Raw genomic sequence first — 21153 nt, 5'->3', positions numbered from 1 at the left:
ACTAGATGGAGCTACGCAAAAGGGAATGTCAACAAAACAATCACATAACAGTCAAAATTTGTTAATAAACAATCAGAAAAACTAGTGGCTGGGGTTACGTTAAGCATCCACTAGATGGAGCTACGCAAAAGGGAATGTCAACAAAACAATCACATAGTCAAAATTTGTTAATAAACAATCAGAAATTGAGAAAAAAAGATGATTTGTGGAAACTACAAGCTAAAGAATGGGAAAAATATCTCGATTACATTAAAAGACTGTTTAGATCAATGCCAAGACGAATCAAGGATATAATAATTAAATATTGAGCTTGAATCTTTTTTAATCAAACCGCAACCAAAAATCTTAAAAACAATTGTTTCGTTTGTTTCAAAACTGTCTGGATTTATTCGCTAAAATCTGGTGGCGCGATAACTAAGAGGTCCTGCCATGTTGAACTTTGACATGTTGTCACCATCTGGGTGAAATTTCAGCTCCCTGGAGTCCTCTTTCAACACGTTCACTTTGATGTTAAATGACTTTGATGCAAAGATCAAACAATTGAACAAAATAGCGCACAAAAGGAAGATGCCGACATACGTCAAAATGGCAATTTTCGGTGTCGTTCGATCCGTACCTCAGAGCAGCAACGCCGAGGCCCATCCCGAGCTTGTCTTTAGGGTCGCACGGCAGCTCCTTTTCCGGGGGTGGAAGCGCCGGCCTTCGGGGCGACGCGGAGATGCCCCCTCTCTGCTTGGAGGGCGAGAGGCCATCCAGATTGTCGCAGGATGTGGACTCAGCTTGTTGGGGGACCTCGAACGCCGATTCCAAGCCGTCTCCGTGGGATGCCGACTTTCTGGCCGGCGGGGGTCTAGGTTTGGATCTGCCAGTTCCGTCTCCGTGAAGCTGGTAGCGGCTCCTGTCCACGATAGGAGCGGCGCCGTACCCGCTGCCGCAACCCACCCCGCCGGTCTCCTGCATGTGAGGTTGCTGAGACTCTGCCCCCTGCGAGGCGGCGGGGTCCACCCCCTCATTGAGAGGCGTTTTCCTAAATCCCCAACGCTGCTTGTCGTAGCTTTTCCTCTCCTTGGCCAGGAGGGTCTGCAGGTAGATCATGCGGAAGCGTTCCTTGTTCACTTCCTGCTCCAGTCTCCTGATGGACGCTTTGCATCTCTCCAGCTCGTGTTCGATACCTCCCACGGACCTCAGCTCCATCTTGGGGGGCTCGGACTCTGGGAATTGAGCCTTCCACGCCTCGATGAAGCCCACCGGTTCGACCATCTTATAGTTTATTTGCCCGATCCAACACAATCTTTCTTAACAGCAACGGCTCACTATTTAAGTGTGTTTTCCGCAGGCCTTGAGATGACCTGCTCACAAACGCAAATTGATGACACTTGTCGTGGGCAACACATCCGTTTGTGGACAACACACCGGTTGTTCAGGAGGAGGACCGGATGAAGGAGAATGTGACATAATGGTAAAGATAAAGCTAGATTTTTTTTTTTCCTCGTGCGTTACTCCAGCGTGTCACTTTAAGAGAGGAATTTTGACAAATATTCCTTTATGTCAGGTCGAAACGAATCCAGAGAGAAAATTTCAAAGAAATAAAGCGTCTCTTGGTTTACCGGCGGTGTGCGTCGGGAGCTCCGGACTTGGTAACACCGACAGGTCCGCTCGCTCCTGGCCGAACATTCGGCTCCAATCTCAGGTGCTGCTGCGCCTTTGTACCGGCAGAGCGTACGGAGAAAGGATCACAAGGAGGCAAAAACAGCATCCGACTCGCGGAAAAAACGAGGCGGCGGTCCGGTGGGAATCAAGCGTTCGGTTCCTGGCTTCATTTTCTTACCCCGAGTGAGTGCTGGTGTTGTATTTTAGTCCGCTTTTGTTCGGCAGTTCGTTTGTGCTTGCTGGGCCGTGATGGAGCTGCCGTCCGCGCTCCCATCTCACACTAGTGAGGACTGGAGAGTGGAGGCTGCGGGAGTGGGCGGAGCCAGTGACACTGAGCCAGCTTCTTAAAGAGACAGCGCGCTGATCATTTTTCCCGCCCCCTCAAGTGCTCAATAAGCAAAATACTCTATATTTAAAGAAAAATATTTAGAAAATTATGCCAAATACAAAATAAATCACGTTAAAAAAAGAAAAAAAAGGTTGCATTACTCATTAGTCTTTCTCCGTCGGAACGTGACTTACTGGTGTCACTTTTTTTTTTTAATCATTACAGGTGTTTTTTTAATCATTACAGGTGTGTGACTTGCTAGATTTATGTCAGTGGGCTCCGAATTAATGAGCCTCGGTAAGGTAGATACTGTAAATACAAAAAGACTAAAAGATTGTCTTCTCTTGGCGTGTTTTAATTCAGCAACGCCATCTACTGGACAAACAGAATAATTCCAAGCAACGTCAAGAAGCCCGTTTCATTTGGTATGATGTCCTCTATAAAATCTATAAAAAGTATTGAATAGAAACGTATCCATGAGACACAAATTCTTCATATAGACCGTGAAGTACTTTACTAGCATTATGTTTGCCCCATAGGCATGTCTAGCTCATTTTTTTAAGGGTGCTAAAGCACCCACACAGTGGATCCAAGCACCCTGGAAAAATCACATATTCCATTCTTTTTCAACTGTCCTTTTTAATTAAGTCAAAAAGGTGTTACGACTATGCAGTACTTGATATTTTACATCAAAAATACAGAATCACTTTTTACTAGTATAACTTCTGGTGATACATTTTAGATTTGATACGATTTTAGGCTGTAAAAATCCTCTGGAGTAAAATCCAAAAGAAAAACGTTATGTTCACCATTTTGACTTTAAAAACGTAAAGAAGCCAAACACAAAGTTCAAATATGATCTTTATTTACCTGAAAACACAACCTCTGCAATGCATCTACAATCATAATCAGAATTAAATAATGATAGTCAGATTTTTACAGATGATTATTATATATATATTTTTTTTTTAATCCAGGTTCCTTTGTAGGGACCGCACAGTACGCCTGTTATTAGATCACAGTTTTACAGCAGTTGCCAAACATACAGGATCATAACGACCTATAGCGGCAAAAAAAAAAAAAAAAAAAAAAAAATTATTGCAGGGATGTCCTTTGAGAAATAATAAACCAATAGACTGAAAATAGATTGGCCGACTGTAAATAAGAACTCAAGTAGTGCACGGCCCGGTTCGCCATGAGTCGATTTGAAATATTTGTGCAAACGTTACCATAAAAACCGGCGGTTTCCAAAAAGTCTACAATAGAACCATCTCAAAACCTTAAGTTTTAACGTAAGAGTATTTTATACATTATAATCTTATAATTACAAACTGTAAAGCCTACGTACAGCTGCAAGGCATGCATGATGTTTATACACAAAATGCGAGCTAAGACCAATGCATCCGATGATATGGCGTCCCTACAAGGAAAAACTACAATGAAAGATGGATGAAACTACATGCTAGAAGGGAGGAGAAATACGTGGGGGGGGGGGGGGGGGGGGGGGGGGGGGGTGCTTGGACTTCCCTTTAGGCTTTAGGCCTTTAGGCTAAAATGTAAGCTGGATGAAAGTGTACATAAAATAAATAGCCTTTTAAAATATATTTGGTCTCCACTGAGAATCTGTTCCTGTGTCACACTAAAACCACACACACCGATTCTGAACAAAAATATAAAACGTAACACATTTTTGCTCCGATTTTCACACAAATGGGCAATTTCGCTCAAGTGTTCACAAATCTGTTGACATTTATTGGTGAGCACTTCTGTCAAGTACCGTTTATTAATCTGTTTGTATTGAAAACTAGACACTCTTATTTCCTCTAATATTTGAAAAAATAATCTAAATGATTAGCTGGGATTGAATGTCTGGATTCTGTAAAGAGTAATTTTTTAGCCCTTGAGTAATGTTTTGACCATTTTGGGTCATTTTTCTTCCACGCCAACCTTAATATTTTGTCATTATTGTCACCATCTGGGCAAAATTTCAGCTCCCGTCTTCTTTCATGCGGTTTGAAGTTGGTTTTGCAAAACGTGCAGGTTTTAAATTTTCCAATGAGCTGTAGAGTAACTTTTTAGCCTTTGAGTAATGTTTTGACCATTTTGGGTAATTTTTCTTCCACATCAACCTTAATATTTGTCATTATTGTCACCATCTGGGCAAAATTTCAGCTCCCGTCTTCTTTCATGCTGTTTATATAGTGAGCTTACGCTCATGTTTTCGTGCAGGTTTTAAATTTTCCAATGAGCTGTAGAGCAACTTTTTACACCTTGAGCAATCTTTTGACCATTTTGGGTCATTTTTCTTGCACATCATTCTATCAGTATTTGTCATTGTTGTATTTATCATTAGTCTCCATCTGGGTGCAATTTCAGCTCCCTACTGTCTTCTTTCAATGATTTCCCTTTGATGTAAAGATAAAAAGATAGGACAAATACCACACAAGCAAAACAATGTAAATAGAACTGAGGTAAGTTCACAGAAAAAGATATATAGTACATGCATACATATAAAAATCTGAATTAAATTCTCTAACGCAAAGCCACGGAATTGGATGGATTACTTTGTCAAATGTGCTCACTAACAAATTCAGGTAGATTTGAGAAAATTTGCACAGGTTTGCAAATCAATCATTATTTTTGTTCAGTGTACATACGTAGTTGTCAGAGTGCGGAAGGAATGATGTCATTGGTCCTCTAATAAGTATTGAAGAATTTTAGGATAGCCAACCTAGGAAAAGAGAAACAACATCAGATCATTGGTATTTCATCACATTCATATTTATGTGATTATTAAAAGAAAGCAAAGGTTTGGTTGGGGCGGATGACACACATGTGACATTCATAATTTAAAGCATGTGGGCAAGACAAATTTAGATTTCTATTATGACGGAGTGGAACAAGGCATTGAGTACTTCAGTAATTTGTGTGGGGGCAAAAAAATGAGAAATACTCACTGGTGACAGGGGGGAGCCAGCAGGGGAGCATTAAAAGAAAAGGACACCGATGTTGTCAAGTAGTACACAAACACATCCAGGCTTCTATCACCACAAACATGCTTTCAACGTTGTCTCAAAGCGGTTAACTGGATGGCCACTTTCAAAAAAATTCATCAATTGCTGTAAATATTTTGAGTCATATCAGCATGAGTGGCATTCAAGTACGCACGCGGGTAACGTTCATATCAAATAACGACAAACACTTTGATTCAAAGGGTTCATGAATGTATTTTTCCTTTAAGTAAAAAAAAAAAAAAAAACAGTTTGGGGTTTTCATTTGAAATCAATGAGGCTTTTTTTTTTATCTTATTGTCCTTTGAATCAAACTCCATCAAGACAGTATTGTACACAATCTTAAACTACTTGGTCTCTAAAGCAAATGTCAACAAAAAAAAACAACACAAAAGGAATGTTTTCTAAAATGGTTAGATGGAAGTAAGACTGTTCCATTTTCTGCACAAGCAACCCAAAGGGCACACCTCAGAGGTCACAGCTTGACAAAACTGTGGGGAAGCATCCAGAGATTAACGGGGGCGGAGGAAAAAAAAAAACAAAACAAAACGTTTGTATCACATTGAGGTAGCTGTGATCTTCCCAGTGCAGAATTAAATGACTCATTTCAAAATGCATCGATGACAATTTCTGGTCTTACTTTTTGAGTAAAAAGGGCACACAAATTGGAAATGAGCAACCACATACAGTTCATGCTTGGTCACAAGACATGCAGTTTAGCTGTTTCTATAATCTTTTTTTTTTTTTCTCTCCTTCTTTTAGGTTCTCCTCCACGACCACTAATCAAAGCATTCCAACATTCACTCCCAAACCTTTCCCCCCGTTCCTGTTTGCAACGCGTTGCTCGTCCGCTGAAAAACATTTACACTGAAGACACAATGGTTAGAAAAGAAACATCAAGGCGGTACGTCTAAGCCACGCTGGTCCAATAAATTTTACAAAGCCATAAAAAAAAAAAAAAGCATAAAATAGTGTTCAATCTCTGTACAGATCCACAATTTTCTCGAGTCCCCAGCTTACTTTTCATTAGTGGGGATGCGCTAAATAATAGTTACTGTAGTGACGCTGGCCTGATGACGCTTAGAAAACCAAAAAGATAAAGCTTAAAAAGGCATATGAGATTAATTTTAAAAGTAAAAGTGGGAAAACGGCGACTGCCGAACAATCTGCTCCACGTCTATGCGAGCGATGTTGAGATAAGGCCTTGGGCCAACTCAAATCATGTTACTTCTCAAAGTGAATTTAGAGTATTGTGGAGTTACAGTTGCTCCTCCTCAGACGCACGCGCACACACGCTAACTCTAGAAACAACCAAACACACACAAGCTACGCACGTGGAGGCGGCCACAGAGGGATGAAGTGGGGTGTGGGAGGCGAAAGGGGGGAGTGATGGCTGTGATGGAAAAGTCGAGGTTGTGCTCAAGTCAGTCAGCTCCAGAACATGTCGGCCATGTTAGTGTCGGTGCTGTAGATCCAGAGGACCAGCGGGAGGGAGAGGGCCACGAAGGGCCAGGAGATGCCCTCCATGCATGCAGCCAGGCAGCAGCCTTCCGAGCTGGCGCCCTTCTCCGGCTCTTTACCCGGCTCCAGGTAGTTCCGGGCCGCAAATTTCAGAAACTCGTCCAGTAAAATGACCGGGAGCGAGATCTTGAGCACCACCAGCCACTGGGTTAGATTCAGAGGGGTGATCTGGAAGATTATCTGGCATGATAAAAGCATAAAAAATGGTGAGTAAAAATCCACATGACCAACTGTGCCACATTAATAATCGGCTGTTAATTTGGTGTATTTGGTTATAATTAGGGCAGCAGCTATTGAGTATTTTTGGTTTTAAGAAAATTCTAATATTATATTGAGAATACGGATAAACAAAATATTTTTTTCCGAAAAAGAATTATAAACATTGAAGACAGAATAACATTTCCACTGAATTATAAACGGCCAAGTTTGATTATTAATATTTATTTAATTTGTGCTTAGGGGCACACTATAGTCCTCTCAAGAAACACTATATTTTAGACAAATTTTTCCCGTAAATTTTGGCCTATGATATGAATTTGATGGCTGAAACAGCACATTTGAGTCATCGTGGTTTGTCAAAAAGTGATCAGTAGGAACAGATCTGTGTCCAGTCTTTTACATCTCATGCCAGCCTATATGGAGCATTGCTAGCTAGCGGCTAATAAATGGCAGACGTAGCTAGAACAGCGCCCGAGCCACCGGCAAACACTGGCAACATGTGTTAGCACCATGAATTGTCGACTGAATATGACAATGGATTAAGGGAAAGATGCTACTTTTAAAATACATTTTAAATGCTCATGAACCCACTGGAGTGCTTTTACACACCCACTATAAGAAAACCACTGCCCAAGAGTACGCACTGAAAAAAACATCCTTACCGGAAGAGGCTCCACGTAGAGAATGAGGAAGTGGAGAGACATTGAAAGACAGATTGCTCCCAGCAGCCACACGTTCTCCCATGGAGGCATACGCAACAGGGACTGGTTCTCAGATACGCTAAAACGAAAAGGAACAAATTTATTGCAATCTTAAAAGACAAAAAGGAAAAAAAGAAAGTCCGCACGTTTATGGAACTGTTGTAAAAACGCTCGACAAAAACCAAACCAACCTATTGAGAGCGTTGCACATCTCAATGGTGACCAGCACAGACAAAGCCATGGTCATCGGGTAAGGAGACTCAAACACCTTACAATCTATATTCTGGAAATCAAGGTTTTCTGGACCACACTGCAGGAAGTGGCTCTGGAAGAAAAAAAATAAATAAACATTATCACGTTGTTAAAACCCAAGGCAGAATGTTAACACACTGAGTTTGGCTTGTAATTCATACCAGCTGGTAAAATGTGATCCTTGGTCCATCTTCTGCAGCGACAAACCACCAGGCCGCCGCGCCGACTGTGGCAGCGCCTACGTAGCCTGGTGAGGCACAGCAAGAACACACCATTTCAATACACACACACACACACACACTTGCTCCCATTAGGACATGAAATTGCCAGGGAAAACCACAGAAAATGAAGCAGATGGCATATTAAAAAAAAAAAAAAAAAGCGCAAAACCACAGAACATTTAACTTGTACACCTTTGAACACTTGTCAGTCTACTTGATGGTTAATCATTTCCATATGGCACATGATCACCTTTAACGCTCAACAGGAAAATTGCTACCATGGGGTAAGACTCAACAATGAATATGAAAGATCATTTACATGCTTACTTGTTTTTAGTACCCATTTTATTGTCCTGACAAAAGCATTTAGTTATACTTATACATCCCAGCAACTAATTGACACACAAAGTCCAAAGGCAATTGGTATGGAGACCCATTTTATCTTTCCTAGATCTACCAGTCAGTTGTTTAACTAAAATAAAATCTGTGTGGGAACATTATTGCACTTGGAAAAGGCTCTGAGATACTCATGGATAATTTACACTGACATGCATGGTTGACTTACATCCAATGGCGAGGTATCGGAAAAAGAGCCACCCAGAGATGAGGGGCTCACGGGCATTACGGGGGGGCTTGTTCATGATGTCCAGGTCGGGTGGGTTGAAACCCAAAGCGGTGGCGGGCAGGCCGTCAGTCACCAGGTTGACCCAAAGCAGCTGTACTGGAATGAGAGCTTCGGGGAAGCCGAGGGCCGCCGTCAAGAAGATGCTGCAATACACATGCAATAGATACATATGTATCAAGAAATAAAATAAAAGGGGAAAAAAATTGTTCCGGGTGAGGGGAAATAAAAAAAAAAAAATCTTACCACACAACTTCGCCCACATTGGAAGAGATGAGGTATCTGATGAACTGCTTCATGTTATTGTAAATGGCACGGCCTTCCTCGACAGCGGCCACAATGGTGGCAAAATTGTCGTCGGCCAGCACCATCTCGGAGGCAGTCTTTGCAACGGCTGTTCCGGAGCCCATGGCGATGCCAATCTCTGCCTTCTTGAGAGCGGGGGCGTCGTTCACGCCGTCACCAGTCTAATTTGTGAAAATCACAGCATGACACCCACATCAAATTCAAATTTTACAAAATGAACTCATCTGAGCTCACCAAACATCCGCTCGTCTTACCATAGCTGTAATTTCGTCGTAGGACTGCAGATATTCAACGATCTTGGACTTGTGGGACGGCTCCACGCGAGCAAAGCAGCGAGCCTTGACCACCGCTTCTCGTTGCGCAGAAGGGCTGAGATCGTCAAACTCTCGGCCCGTGAAAGCCATGCTGGCGACGTCGTCGTTCTCTCCAAAAATACCGATGCGTCTGCAAATTGCAACTGCCGTACCTGGAATGATAACAAGAGACATACGATTGTGATGGGTAGCCCAAGACAGACAAAACCAGTTAAAAGCCAATAGAATAGAACCACTTGGTAAAATTTTCGATTTTTGTTGATTTGTGCTTTTTTTTCCTTCATTCTACAAACAAAAATCTTGTTTATTTCTACAAATTTTACAAATCTATAACCCCATATTTGAGAAAAACATAAAGCAAACCTTCGCAGCATAATATTCAGGTTTATTTTGTATTTAAAGCTTCAAAACTGTATTTTATAGAAAATAGTGTGAAAAGTGATCAGACACTTCACTGTCTTTGCCATAACTTCTTGATTTCTCATCCTTTTATTCCCGTATAAAATTAGCATTTTCAACACATTTTGTACCATTTTTGGGCTTTTATTGAGGTCACATCGTCACGAACTAAAGATTTTATTTGATTGTCTTGAAATTGAAGATATTGCATAGTAAGCTGTTCAGATGACCATTAAAAGCTTTTTTGTACTGTATTGTATTTTTCCAGTGATGGCTGTTGCTGTGGTGATGCGCTGTTTGCAACGAAAGATTACACTGATTTCGTTGGGCTCAACATCAGTAAAAACAAATGAAACACTTCAGACATCACACTTGGCAATATATTGTTATTTAAATATGCAGATTTAAAGAATGCCTCGTATTAGGTATAATAAGTTAATCCCGGTTAAATGTTTTTCCAAAATCTATAAAAAAGTTGGAGTCTGATTTTTGCCACGTTTTGTCTGTTTTTTGTCAAAGAAATTTTTAATCTGATGTATTTATTATCCAACTCCAATAAAATTTACGTAATCTCAGAATACCATACTCGAATATGGCCAAGGCTGTGAGGGCCCTTTATGATGGCGGCTTGAAGCTCAGGGTTTGTTTTGCATGCGTAAGCTCACTATATAACAACAGATGAAACATTACATAAGAATGACGCGGGGTGTACAAAGCACTCGCTACGTACCCTTGTTGTCTCCTGTGATCATAATTACTCGGATGCCTGCGAGACGACAAAGCCTAATGGAAGCTGCCACTTCTGCCCGGGGAGGATCCAGCATGCCCACACAGCCAACGAAGGTCAGGTCCGTCTGAGATAGATAAACCATTTCTTGTATTAACAAGTATCCTATAGCAGATGTTTTGAACAAAGTTCAACAGCCAGCTGTATTTACTTCATAGTCAACAAAGCGAGTGCAGTCCTCCAACACCAGTTCCTCCTTGTTCAAGGGGTTATCTCGGGTAGCCAGAGCGAGACAGCGCAAGGTGTCCCGGCCAGTTCCGTACTCCCTGATCACAGACATCAGTTTCTCCTTGATGCCGGGGGTCATGGGGACCTTGTTGCCGCCTACTCGGACATGCGAGCACCTGTCAATCACGCCCTCGGGGGCACCCTGTTTAGAGACATACTTTCAGAGTTCGATCTGAGCATGCATGTATTTGATGGAACAATGGTCAAGGTCAAGTCATGAGAGAAGCCACTGATATTGTGACTAGGGGAAAATCTCAGTTACAAAAAGCAACCGTGCTTGATGTTTATGTCTAACTTACCTTGACAAACATCTTGCCTGCTGATGAGCGGGCTTTGTTAGGGGTGCAATACACAGACATGGACTTCCTGTCTCTGGAGAACTCTAATGTGAACTCTTTCTTCATGAGCTGCTTGATAACCTGAACGATTTGATAAAAAACATGCACACGAAATGAATATGTTTCACTTAACACATTAAAACCGGTCAGTCTTGGTTTCATATAAAAAATGTTACATACCGAATTGCATGCATTGGCTCTCTCAATCTTGGAAAGTCCTTTCAAAACGGTGTCGAACACATTCATCTTCTCCACCAGGCACGTGAGAGCTGTCTCAGTGGCTTCACCCACCTTCTCATACACACCTTTGGTCTGGAATGGGTAAGGGAGGGAAAAAAACATTAAAAACACACCATAGGGAATACAAAACTAAAGAAGTAGCTTTCAAACAGACCTCATTGTAGTCCAGTGAGGAATCATTACAAAGAGCACAAATGAAGGCCAGCTCCACCAGGGCATCATATTTGGAACATTTGACTTGTTTGCCATCATGGTACCTAAATTAACAGACCAAGAGAGTAGAGCCAATGAGCATGTTGTATGCATGAGCATGTTGTAAAAAGAGGATGACTTGAAAGACTTAAGACTCACACTTCTCCATCCGGGGCATATGTAGAGCCGGTAACAGTGAATTCCTTTAAGGAGCAATGACTACTATCAGCCTGGTCAAAAATAAACATCTGGGGAAAAAAAAAAAGTTAATGTGCAGCTCAATGACTACTATCAGCCTGGTCAATAATAAACATCTGGGGGAAAAAAAAAAAAAGTTAATGTGCAGCTTGAGGACATTCTGCAATAGGGACTGGTCGTATCCAGCAGATGGCAGCAGTCTGCCAACATTCAAAGAGAAGGAGCCATCTGTTAAGACGCCACATGGTATGTAAAAAACTGAGGACTGAGGTAATACGTAAATACATTTTAAATTTGGGATTTTCAGTAAAACTCTGTGATATTCTTAAAATGTACTCAGTTTCAAATGTGTGCATTAACCACAAGTGATAACACAACTGGCACACTTAGCAAACTAAATTCAACTGAAACAAACCAAATACATTTCTTATTAGTATGCCAAGAAAACCTTCTCAATTCATACAAAAAAAAATCAAAGTGAAAAGCGGTTTTACAGAGCCAGTGAGTCAGATGTTTTCATAAAATTCCCCCGAAAATGCTTCAACTTGTTTTGAACCTTTCACATAGATCTTCCAGGAAATTCTCATGAAGTTGTCAGAATGCTCCTATTCTTTCCACACTGTTTTGGTAAAGCTGAGTCAGAATTCTTAACATCAATCTAAAAAATGAATGTGAAGATTTTTTTTCCCTCTTACCAAAACCTTCAAACCACAACATGGTCCAATATAAAACGTGGACATATAACCTAGCTCCAACAACTGACCGAGCTACAACAAACACTTAACATTCGAGGTGTGATCCCAATGTCCCGTTTCTTACTCTGCACACAGACATCTGATTTGTCGTCAGTGTGCCTGTCTTGTCGGAGCAGATGACAGATGTACAGCCAAGGGTCTCCACGGAAGGCAAACTGCGGACAATCGCGTTTTTCTTGGCCATGCGTCGTGTTCCCAAAGCCAGACATGTGGTGATGACGGCAGGCAAACCTGAAGAGCAACAACGTTGGGGATATGGTTCATTGAAAAAAAAGAAAACAAAACAGTACAACTATCCTGTATGTCAGATAATACAAAACTTGTCTTTATGATCGGTTCGCATGTGGACTTGATTATTATCTGCATGATTTACCTTCAGGGATTGCTGCCACTGCCAGCGCCACAGCAATCTTGAAGTAGTAAACAGCCCCGCGGATCCAAGAGCCTCCATGGACGGGATCATTGAAATGCCCAATATTGATGATCCATACAGCGATGCAGATCAGTGAAATCACCTGGAACATAACCACAAGCAATCATAACTTTTGTTGTCACACAGGAGATAAGAAATCAAAATTACACTCCACTAAACAACATAAAGGCATTACTTTAGACAGCTGCTGTCCAAACTCATCCAACTTTTGCTGCAGCGGCGTGCGCTCCTGCTCCGTGGCGGCCATCTCGTCGCGAATTTTACCAATCTCAGTGTTTCCACCCGTGGCCACCACCACACCAACAGCCTTACCAGCTGCAATGTTGGTGCCCTATGAAGAAAGGTAAATTACACATAAGACTCCTGAGTGGAAGCATTAAAGTGGGTGCAAGAATAGGGACTTGCGAGACAACTGGCTAACTAGTACCATACCAGTATGAGCACTCAACTATTGAGTAGTCACTAATAGTTTTGATATGCCTGGGGTTGAGTGATTAAAGTGTTATTTGTAGCTTGACTACAATACTTGTCAGTTCAACATAGAAACAAACGTTTCACTTACTGAAAAGAGCATGTTCTTCTTGTCCTGGTTGACTGCACGGGGGTCTGGCACTGGGTCAGTGTGTTTGATAACAGACACGGACTCTCCTAAACAGAGGACACAAAATAAGTGGTATTGAATGTGCAGCCGTTGTGACGCTTTGTTGACACTTTGGCAGAGATGCAGCGAAGTCTTTAAGCTGTCTAAGCAGGCATGACAACTATCAACGGACGCCTTTCAGGGGGTGATACATGATAGCTGGGAGTGTAGCTGAAGATGTGGCTGCACTGTGCGTAATCAATTCAGCGGGGTCCGTAAATGTACTGATAGGGTGTGACAAGCAGCGTTTGAAAGCGATGTGGCCTTGAATGGGGAAAAGAGGAGCGGAAGGAAAAATAGCTGAAACACTAAAAATACCCGGTGGAGTTCGCGACCAATTAAGGCAGTTGGGAAGGACAAGAGATTTAAGGCCTTGATTCACATAAAACTACTCTCACGTGCAGCATCCATCCTTGTATACCACTTGGAATATTTTCCATTGCGGTCCTAATTAATTATCCACCCACCACTGCCTCCATTTAGCCCTCCTTTCATCAACATATCAGGTTTGATTGTTTTGTATTGACTGCGTAGCCATGACTACAATATGGCTTATGGGGGTATGTACGTCAAGGGGAGGCGGATATTTTTTTCCCTACCAGTGTTTAGCGTGAAAAGTAGAAGTGACTCTTGCTAGGCCAGGTCTAGGAGAACTTGGCAAAATATTTAGGGTTAGTTTTACCTGTTAGAATTGACTGGTCGACTCTCAAGGTGGTTGACTTGATGGAGGTCAGCCTGATGTCCGCAGGTACTTTATCACCAACTATGGGAGAAAAATAAATAAATATACAGCTGAGATTCTTTCCTGGGATAAAAGATTATTTGATCATTAATGTCATTGATTGTGTGGAACAGACTGCTGAATGTAAGAGTCTCGCAGCAATTTGGACAAAATGGCGCTAACCCCTCAACCATAACTAGCAGAGCCAATGTAAATAGCTTCAACCATAATTGTGATCTAAAGAGGTACATGAAATTGTCATTAGGAAGTTGAGCTACTTCAACACAAAATTACAGGAAGCGTTTCCTGCTCAATATAGTAATGACAGAGAGACTAAAAGGAACTCAATAAATTCAGAAATGCTCAACCGCAAAACTGGAAAAAAAAAAAAAAAAAACAAATACTGGAAAAAAAAGTTTGATCCTGAGGACACATAAAAGTATAGACAAGAAAATGATGTCAAATGTAGAAACAAAACCCATGAGCCAAGTCTCAGTTTTGCTCCAATGTACAACCACAAGTTCCATTAATGAACAGTCCTGAACCCAAACCCATTACACATCTTTTCCACAATAAACTTCAGCCATCCCTTGTAAACCGAAATGTAAACACACAGTTCAAGTGTTCCTGCCATAGAAAATGGTAGAGAGATAACAAGACGAAATAACTATTGCTTAAAACGCTGTTTTGAGCTATTTTCCTTCCCACGATAACAAGATGGTTCTGAGAGTGAAAAAAACCCCAACTAAGCTTATGATAACAGTACAGTAGTAGGTGCTAGGGGGCAATACAAAATTGGAATCTTGGGGGGCAACGCAGACTGTTGCGGACAGTGAAGACAGACACGTAAACCCTTGAGCCTCTGAAGTACCCCGAGGAGACGTCGAGAGGGGGAGGAAAGATGTAACGAGAGCGAGACTCAATGAGTCCTGCAAAACACACATCCAAAAATGGGAAAACTATTTTGATCAGCTGCAAATGTTTGACCGATTTGAAGGGGCAGGGCTAATTTTTGTCAGCACACGTGCCAACATTCTCATGAGCAATGAATATAGATAGCATGATTTAAGGCTTGTTCCAATTAATTTAATCAACAGGATAAGAACAAACAGAACAATCAAAGATGATTAACTATCCTCACTGTAAAATGTAAATAGAATTCATAGTTTAAGTTAAAACTCCAAGACAGGGCAGTAGAATTAAAAACTACCAAATATGGCCTGCTACTATACTGGACGCTGTCAGAAGCCCTTCATCACCACCTGCCCACATTCAAACTACTTTAGAGATTGAGCCTGAACAAACAGACAAGACACAGTGCGTCTGTCTAGGAACAAATCTGCATTGGTGTCATGATTAGATTAGCTGAAGTTACTACAATCGCAGCCCAGCAAAACAAGAAACTTCACTTCAATTCATATCAGTGTATACAATGTATTCTTTCCGAAAACCAACTTTGATGTTGGAATCTATTTTTAGTTCGGCTTATTCTGGGAAAGTAGTGGCCTGAAGGAGGAGGACCTTTCTTCACCCCAATGCGAACAAAGGAGATTATCTTTGAATCTGATCCCTGCCGTAAGACAAATTGTGTAGCGTTCAAATCTTTTTCAAAAACGGAGAACATCTCCAGGCCGACTGTCAAAACAAAAAAAATATAAGCATAAAAACATAATTTAAGAGAGCACGCTTTTGATTTCCCTCCCACCCAGAACCCAGCAACTCCCCGGCATGTGGGGCCTAGCGAGAGTGAGACTAGATTTATTTTTTGTCTTTTGTGCTGTTTTGGTTTATATTCCATGATGCATTTGGGAGTGGAGAATGAGCACGTAGGCTGACAGCCTTCAGTGACCTTTCACAGGGTCACTCAAGCCCTCAAGAGACTATTTGTCCTCTCTTTTTGTGAATTGAAAGATCACAATCCAAACCCACACGCGAGAAACGGCGTCAGTAAAACATGAGCATATTCCAATGTTGGTGGAGGAAAGTAGAATATGCACGAGAGGGATGGACAGCCAGGACTTTGGGACATGTTAATCTATTACATAACTGTTCTATTTACAGACACATTTCTGACAGTAAACTACAGATGAGGAATAGGCTGTGTGTGTACATCTGTATAGAAGAAGGTAAAGCTGATGGAAAATGACAGGAAACCATTAAGTCAACCACAAAAATGGATAATTTGTGATTATTAAAAATGTAAAAACCACATTTGCAGTATGCTATAAAATGTTAAGTGTTTATTGCTGAGACGAAATCAGTCCCTCGATCAGTAAAGATGACTTCTTAAGACTATGATGAAAAAGAGAAGGTTTTTTTTTTTAACTCATTATCAAATACATTGCTAGTCAAAATGCACTGTTGCATACACACTATAATACATTTATATTGAAAATGGTACTGAACGCCCCACAAAATGCAGTCACTGTTTTAGGTCTCACATCTATCGCAGAGAGCAATGCCCCCACCGTGTAGTCTTACCTGCGACCTCAACAATGTCCCCTGGCACAATGTCCCTGGCCTTGATCCTTTGGACACTCTTACGATCTTGGCGGTACACCTTTCCCATCTCCGGCTCATATTCCTTCAGAGCTTCAATTGCATTTTCTGCATTTCGCTCCTGATGGGAGAATTGGGACAAAATTAGAAGAAATAAAAAAATAAACACCCGTGCACAGAACCTGTGGATTACACCTTCACTACTAATACAACTTTGCTTTCCTCACATAAGTGAAACAGGGACTTTTTAAAAGGCATAGCATAAGAGGTATAAAGACAGTCAAAAGATTAAGATTAGTTCATGTTTATAGCTACAGTAACACACACACAAAAAACCCTGTTCAAATTCAAAAGCGGAAGGACATGTTGAATAAAATAATAACCTTTGCATGATCCTAGCAGTCTTAGTAATATTCTGTGTGTGAACAAGGATGGACTCGGATGTTGGTTCAGTCTGCTCGCTTCTTTTACTGAAAATAATGCCCTAACAAACTAGGCCAATATGAGCTGCTGTTAGATCCAACAGGCATTTGCTGCTAACAGCCAACTGACATCTGTCTGCCTAGCTCGTCCCGTTACGGTAATTATTTTCAGTAAAAATATAGTTTAAAAATTTGCACACATGCTCCAAAACTCAGCTTATGTGGCAGACAGATCAATCTTCCTCAAGGAAAAAAAAAATGATGTTTGTTATCTTAGTTTAAAGGATGCGACCATACGTTTGGCATTCATTTTTAGGAAGAAGTGTCTTACACTTGGGGAATTATGGGAGTTGTTAGGAGTGTATGACTTGATCGCATATTACCTGCCAGACTCCAACAACGGCATTGGCTATGAGAATAAGGAGAATCACAAAAGGCTCCACAAAAGCTGTGACCGTTTCTTCTCCCTCTTCAAACCAGGCCAGCACCTACAAAACAACAAATATTCGCATTAAATGCAACACTCTAAATGTGACAAATGAATCATAAAGAACCATTTGAATGATAAGTACCTATATGGATAAAGCCACAAGCATGTTTCCATTGGGAATTAGTAAAAGTAGTTAAGTGTTATGCAGTACATAAAACCAGAACATCTATTTACCTTCTATTCAGTGGCTGACACAATACAAGGCACTTATTACATCACACCAGATTTCCAGGAGGCAACTTAAAAAGTATTTGATGAGTCACTTACTTCCCTGCCTTAATTACAAAAGATGTAAGCCATTTTGAAATAGGTAGTGAAAACAAAGTGCAAAAATAACGTCACATCACCAACAGCTAAAAAACACATTCCAAGACTTGCACCTTGATGACCTCAGAGGAAATCAAACAATACATTCATTTATTTCAGCGCAGGCGGTCAAATACAATTCGTAAAACTCTTTAAATGTGACGGTTTGTACTATATCTGTGAAAGGAAAAAAAAAAAAAAATCAAAATATTGCTCATGCAACATAGTAAATCTGCAAAGATTGTTGCTATGGTCTTTCCACATGAATTGTTTGAAAAGACAAAGAAAATTTTACATTTAAAAAAAAAAAGGATCATTGCCATTAATTTCATGGAATTTAAAGGAAACATGCTGTAAAAGAATATATTTCGCAAAAATGTCGAGGGGATGGGCCATGTAGCAAAACTATTAGCGGTATTGTTACTTGGTTTCAGTGACTAAAGCGTTGAGTACTAGTGAACCTCCCGAAACAGAAGGTTTAATAAAGATTTTAAAATTCTTCAGGCCGTATTCTCCACGAAGATAATGTGACAAAATAAAAAGATAATCTGGGACATCAAAAAACTATCAATTTTTAAATCAATGTTAAATTGACAATGCTAACCATTTAAATAACAATATAGCACCCTTTTAGTTATACAATTCAGTATCAGTATACAAATGCTCAGGTTGTAGCTAAAGTATTTGCCTCTTAAGCCTACAATGGCCCTTATGTCAGCAGGATGTTGCTCTCAACTACATAGCGATAGTCATTTGTTCACTGATTAAGAGGACACCAGGCTTTCCCTCACAAGCGTGAAAATCGTTGTGTTAACATCACTGTTGAGACAACACAGGCTCAGACAAGACACAGTTGTGTTTGATTTGCATTAAGAGGCAAGAAAACACTTCTGGGCCCCCTTTCTAGTACACTCTGCATGAGACTCACGCCTAATCTACAAGGATTTATGTTTGTTAATAAAAGGTTGTGGACCGTGACTCAAATGTATTTCGCTGTTGTCAGACATCCAAGTCTCTAAGGCCAGATTTGCAGCATTTGATTGGACTGTGAAGTCCTAGAGAGGGGAGTGTGTTCAAGATATTTGTAGGTTGAAAGGAAGAGTATGTTATATATGAAAAGGTTGAAAGAAGAGTCGTATATACAGAAGAGTTGAAATAGAGCGGTTGCCTCATGTAACCTGTAGGTTTTGTTGAGGACAGTAGACATGAATCATCTTTATCTCTTTTCCTTGTCAGTTGGAACACATTTTTTTAATTATATTGCACTATTTGAATAAAACTAATATTGTGAGCTAGACTTTACAAATTTATTTCATTTCCAGTAGTCACTTGAGTTTAATGAGTTTCTATATAGAACCTACAAGGTATTCTCACCTACCCCTGATTGGGATACATTAAACTGGAGGAACTAATCATTACTACTACAGTTGGCCCCTCTCCATTAAACAAAACAATGTTCAATGTTTTTTATTAAATAAATAAAAAATATATACATTTACATATTTTGCCAGCTGCTTCAAGTTGCAGATTACTTTAACAGTAAAATATTTTGCAAATGTCCTATAGTGAGTCACGAGCCTCATTTGAAATCACTGTATGCAAATTCAGATGGCGAGACAAGAGCAGATATGGTCATACTGTATGTACCTCATCGAAAAAGTGACTAAATCCTGTGTGGTATGAGCAACTTTTCCAGTTGTTCGCATCAATTGAAAAAGTAATTAGCACCAGTGCTACCAGTGAAAAAGTTACTGTTAATTCCTGCTTATGCACTTGTGTTTTAAGAACACATAGGCCCGCGATGAATTAGAGTACTACTTGGACCAAATCGTTGCAAAAAGGTAATAGTTGGAAGAGGACATTAATGAGAAATAAAAACAGTAATTAGGATCTAATTAATTATTTGAACGTACCCGACACGGTATGTTGGGTGTCATAATGTCGAATAGACGTTTTTTCTTAAAGCGACAATGTGTTAGATTTACTCTTTTTCATTATGGACAGCAGGAGGTGCTGCATTTATCATTGTCCGTAGCTAACTGACATGGCAGCCTCCGGAGGAGTGCCACCCCCATGTAATATAATCTAATGATAACTAGACCTACGATTATATTTAAAACATACTGTTGGTCGTTAAGAATACATTCATTTGCAAGTTTTGAAATTTATTATCATTTAGTCCTTTTTACACACTGTCCCTTTATGACAATTGTTTTTCAACCAATATATCAAAACTTGATATAATTACTTTTGTTCATTTTACTTCCCACCCCTTGAATTTAAATACCAACCTACTCGGCTAGGTTATACTCACAAAGGAGATGCAGGCAGCCAGTAAAAGGATCCTCACGAGCAGATCTTCAAATTGTTCAACTACCAGCGCCCAAAGGGACTTGCCTTTCAAAGTAAACATAACATTAAAGTAAGCACATTTTCAAGACATTATTTGACAAGATGGCTAACAGTGTACTCACCCTCTTCTGCTGGCAACTCTGCACATCATCAAGGAAACCCAGAGAAAAAAAAATAGATTGAGGTCAGTCCACAACATTTAGACTCGCTGCATAAAGTGAATCAGGCCACTGCTCATTTACAGTATTTCGTTACGCACACAATGACGTCAGCCATTTGTTAAACGTGACATCCGTTAGAAACCCGGTGGCACGGGCCGAACAACGTTACCGCTTCTAATAAACCGCAATCCTTACCGTTGGGTCCATATCGTTCCCGTTGTTTCTTGATCTGCTCCGAGCTCAGGCCCGTGCTCTCATTCACGTTAAAAAAGCTGTAAACTTCTTCAACCGTCTTTGTATGCGCGTTGTCCATGGTGAACGGCCACTCGAGGAGACCCGTTTTACCTCTACTGGTCCAGTTCGCGACCTGACACGGCCCTTCCTTTTACACTACTCGGTTTTTAAGTTAAAATAAATAAAAAAACAAAACGCTTATAAACGACGGCGCTGCGTGTAAATGACTTTAATGGAGCCCTAAACAGCGAGCAGGTGTCCGCTTAGAGGGGCCGAATTAGCGGCTAAGTTGCTAACGAACAGTTAGCCGCTAAAGCTAAGCTAACAATTCGGCTCTGCCTTGATTTCGCCGGTCGCTCACCAGAGAAACACGTAACGGATAATTCATATCACCAACGCCGGAAATTTATACACCGTTCTCTGTGTAAACCACGAGAAAAAACCCAAACAGACGAATTAATAATCACGCGCTTGTCTTACAGCGCAACCTAAGCCTGCGTTGCCTGTGTATTATTGCGGAATCACCAGTGTCCTCTTCGCTATCAATTGCATTTGTCCGCCGCAGCCTTCGTGTGAGTCGAATGCAGTGTTCGATGTCCGCATGTGGAACCCT

General features: G+C 40.7%; 2 protein-coding genes and 1 long non-coding RNA gene across 3 annotated transcripts in view; 1 reads left to right on the top strand and 2 right to left on the bottom strand.

Moving 5' to 3' along the window:
* The window catches only part of bcr (BCR activator of RhoGEF and GTPase), an 85798-nt gene extending 83877 nt beyond the window's left edge, over nt 1–1921 (bottom strand). Inside the window, exons 1-2 of the mRNA XM_088434903.1 lie at nt 1829–1921; nt 617–1702 (exon numbers count right to left, since the gene is read on the bottom strand). Of these exons, the coding sequence (XP_088291029.1) occupies nt 617–1260 (644 nt within the window). The 5' untranslated portion in view covers nt 1261–1702; nt 1829–1921. The remainder of the gene's footprint in view (nt 1–616; nt 1703–1828) is intronic.
* On the top strand, nt 1089–2072 carry LOC148411765 (uncharacterized). Its single transcript, XR_015867944.1, has 3 exons — nt 1089–1250; nt 1337–1459; nt 1553–2072. It is a non-coding gene; the product is annotated as an uncharacterized LOC148411765 (long non-coding RNA).
* Nucleotides 2073–2826: 754 nt separating this feature from the next.
* Nucleotides 2827–21122, bottom strand: atp2a2b (ATPase sarcoplasmic/endoplasmic reticulum Ca2+ transporting 2b). Its single transcript, XM_088434458.1, has 24 exons — nt 20502–21122; nt 20268–20285; nt 20108–20190; nt 17381–17485; nt 16558–16696; nt 14038–14118; nt 13278–13363; nt 12891–13046; nt 12656–12797; nt 12347–12513; nt 11489–11577; nt 11292–11394; nt 11078–11209; nt 10859–10978; nt 10483–10701; nt 10275–10398; nt 9086–9297; nt 8772–8992; nt 8469–8671; nt 7844–7929; nt 7622–7755; nt 7392–7509; nt 4936–6690; nt 2827–4709 (listed from the first exon to the last, which is right to left on the bottom strand). The coding sequence occupies exons 1-23, from the start codon at nt 20617–20619 to the stop codon at nt 6418–6420; spliced, it is 3129 nt and encodes a 1042-aa protein (XP_088290584.1). The 5' UTR covers nt 20620–21122; the 3' UTR covers nt 2827–4709; nt 4936–6417.
* Between the last annotated feature and the right edge of the window lie 31 nt (nt 21123–21153).

This window comes from Hippichthys cyanospilos, chromosome 15 (assembly GCF_059441005.1).
Source record: "Hippichthys cyanospilos isolate Australia breed blue-spotted pipefish chromosome 15, RoL_Hcya_1.0, whole genome shotgun sequence".
NCBI lineage: Eukaryota > Metazoa > Chordata > Actinopteri > Syngnathiformes > Syngnathidae > Hippichthys > Hippichthys cyanospilos.
Note: the sequence above shows the minus strand (reverse complement) of the source record. Positions and strands in the feature narration are given on the sequence as shown.

What these genes read in the sequence shown, in the direction of transcription:
- atp2a2b (XM_088434458.1), bottom strand. Translation starts at nt 20,619, where the DNA reads ATGGACAACGCGCATACAAAGACGGTTGAAGAAGTTTACAGCTTTTTT. An exon ending in TATGCCCCGGATGGAGAAGT is followed by an intron (nt 11,395 to 11,488) that starts GTGAGTCTTAAG and finishes CTGTTAATTTAG; the next exon opens with GTACCATGATGGCAAACAAG. An exon ending in GAGCCAATGCATGCAATTCG is followed by an intron (nt 10,979 to 11,077) that starts GTATGTAACATT and finishes CAAATCGTTCAG; the next exon opens with GTTATCAAGCAGCTCATGAA.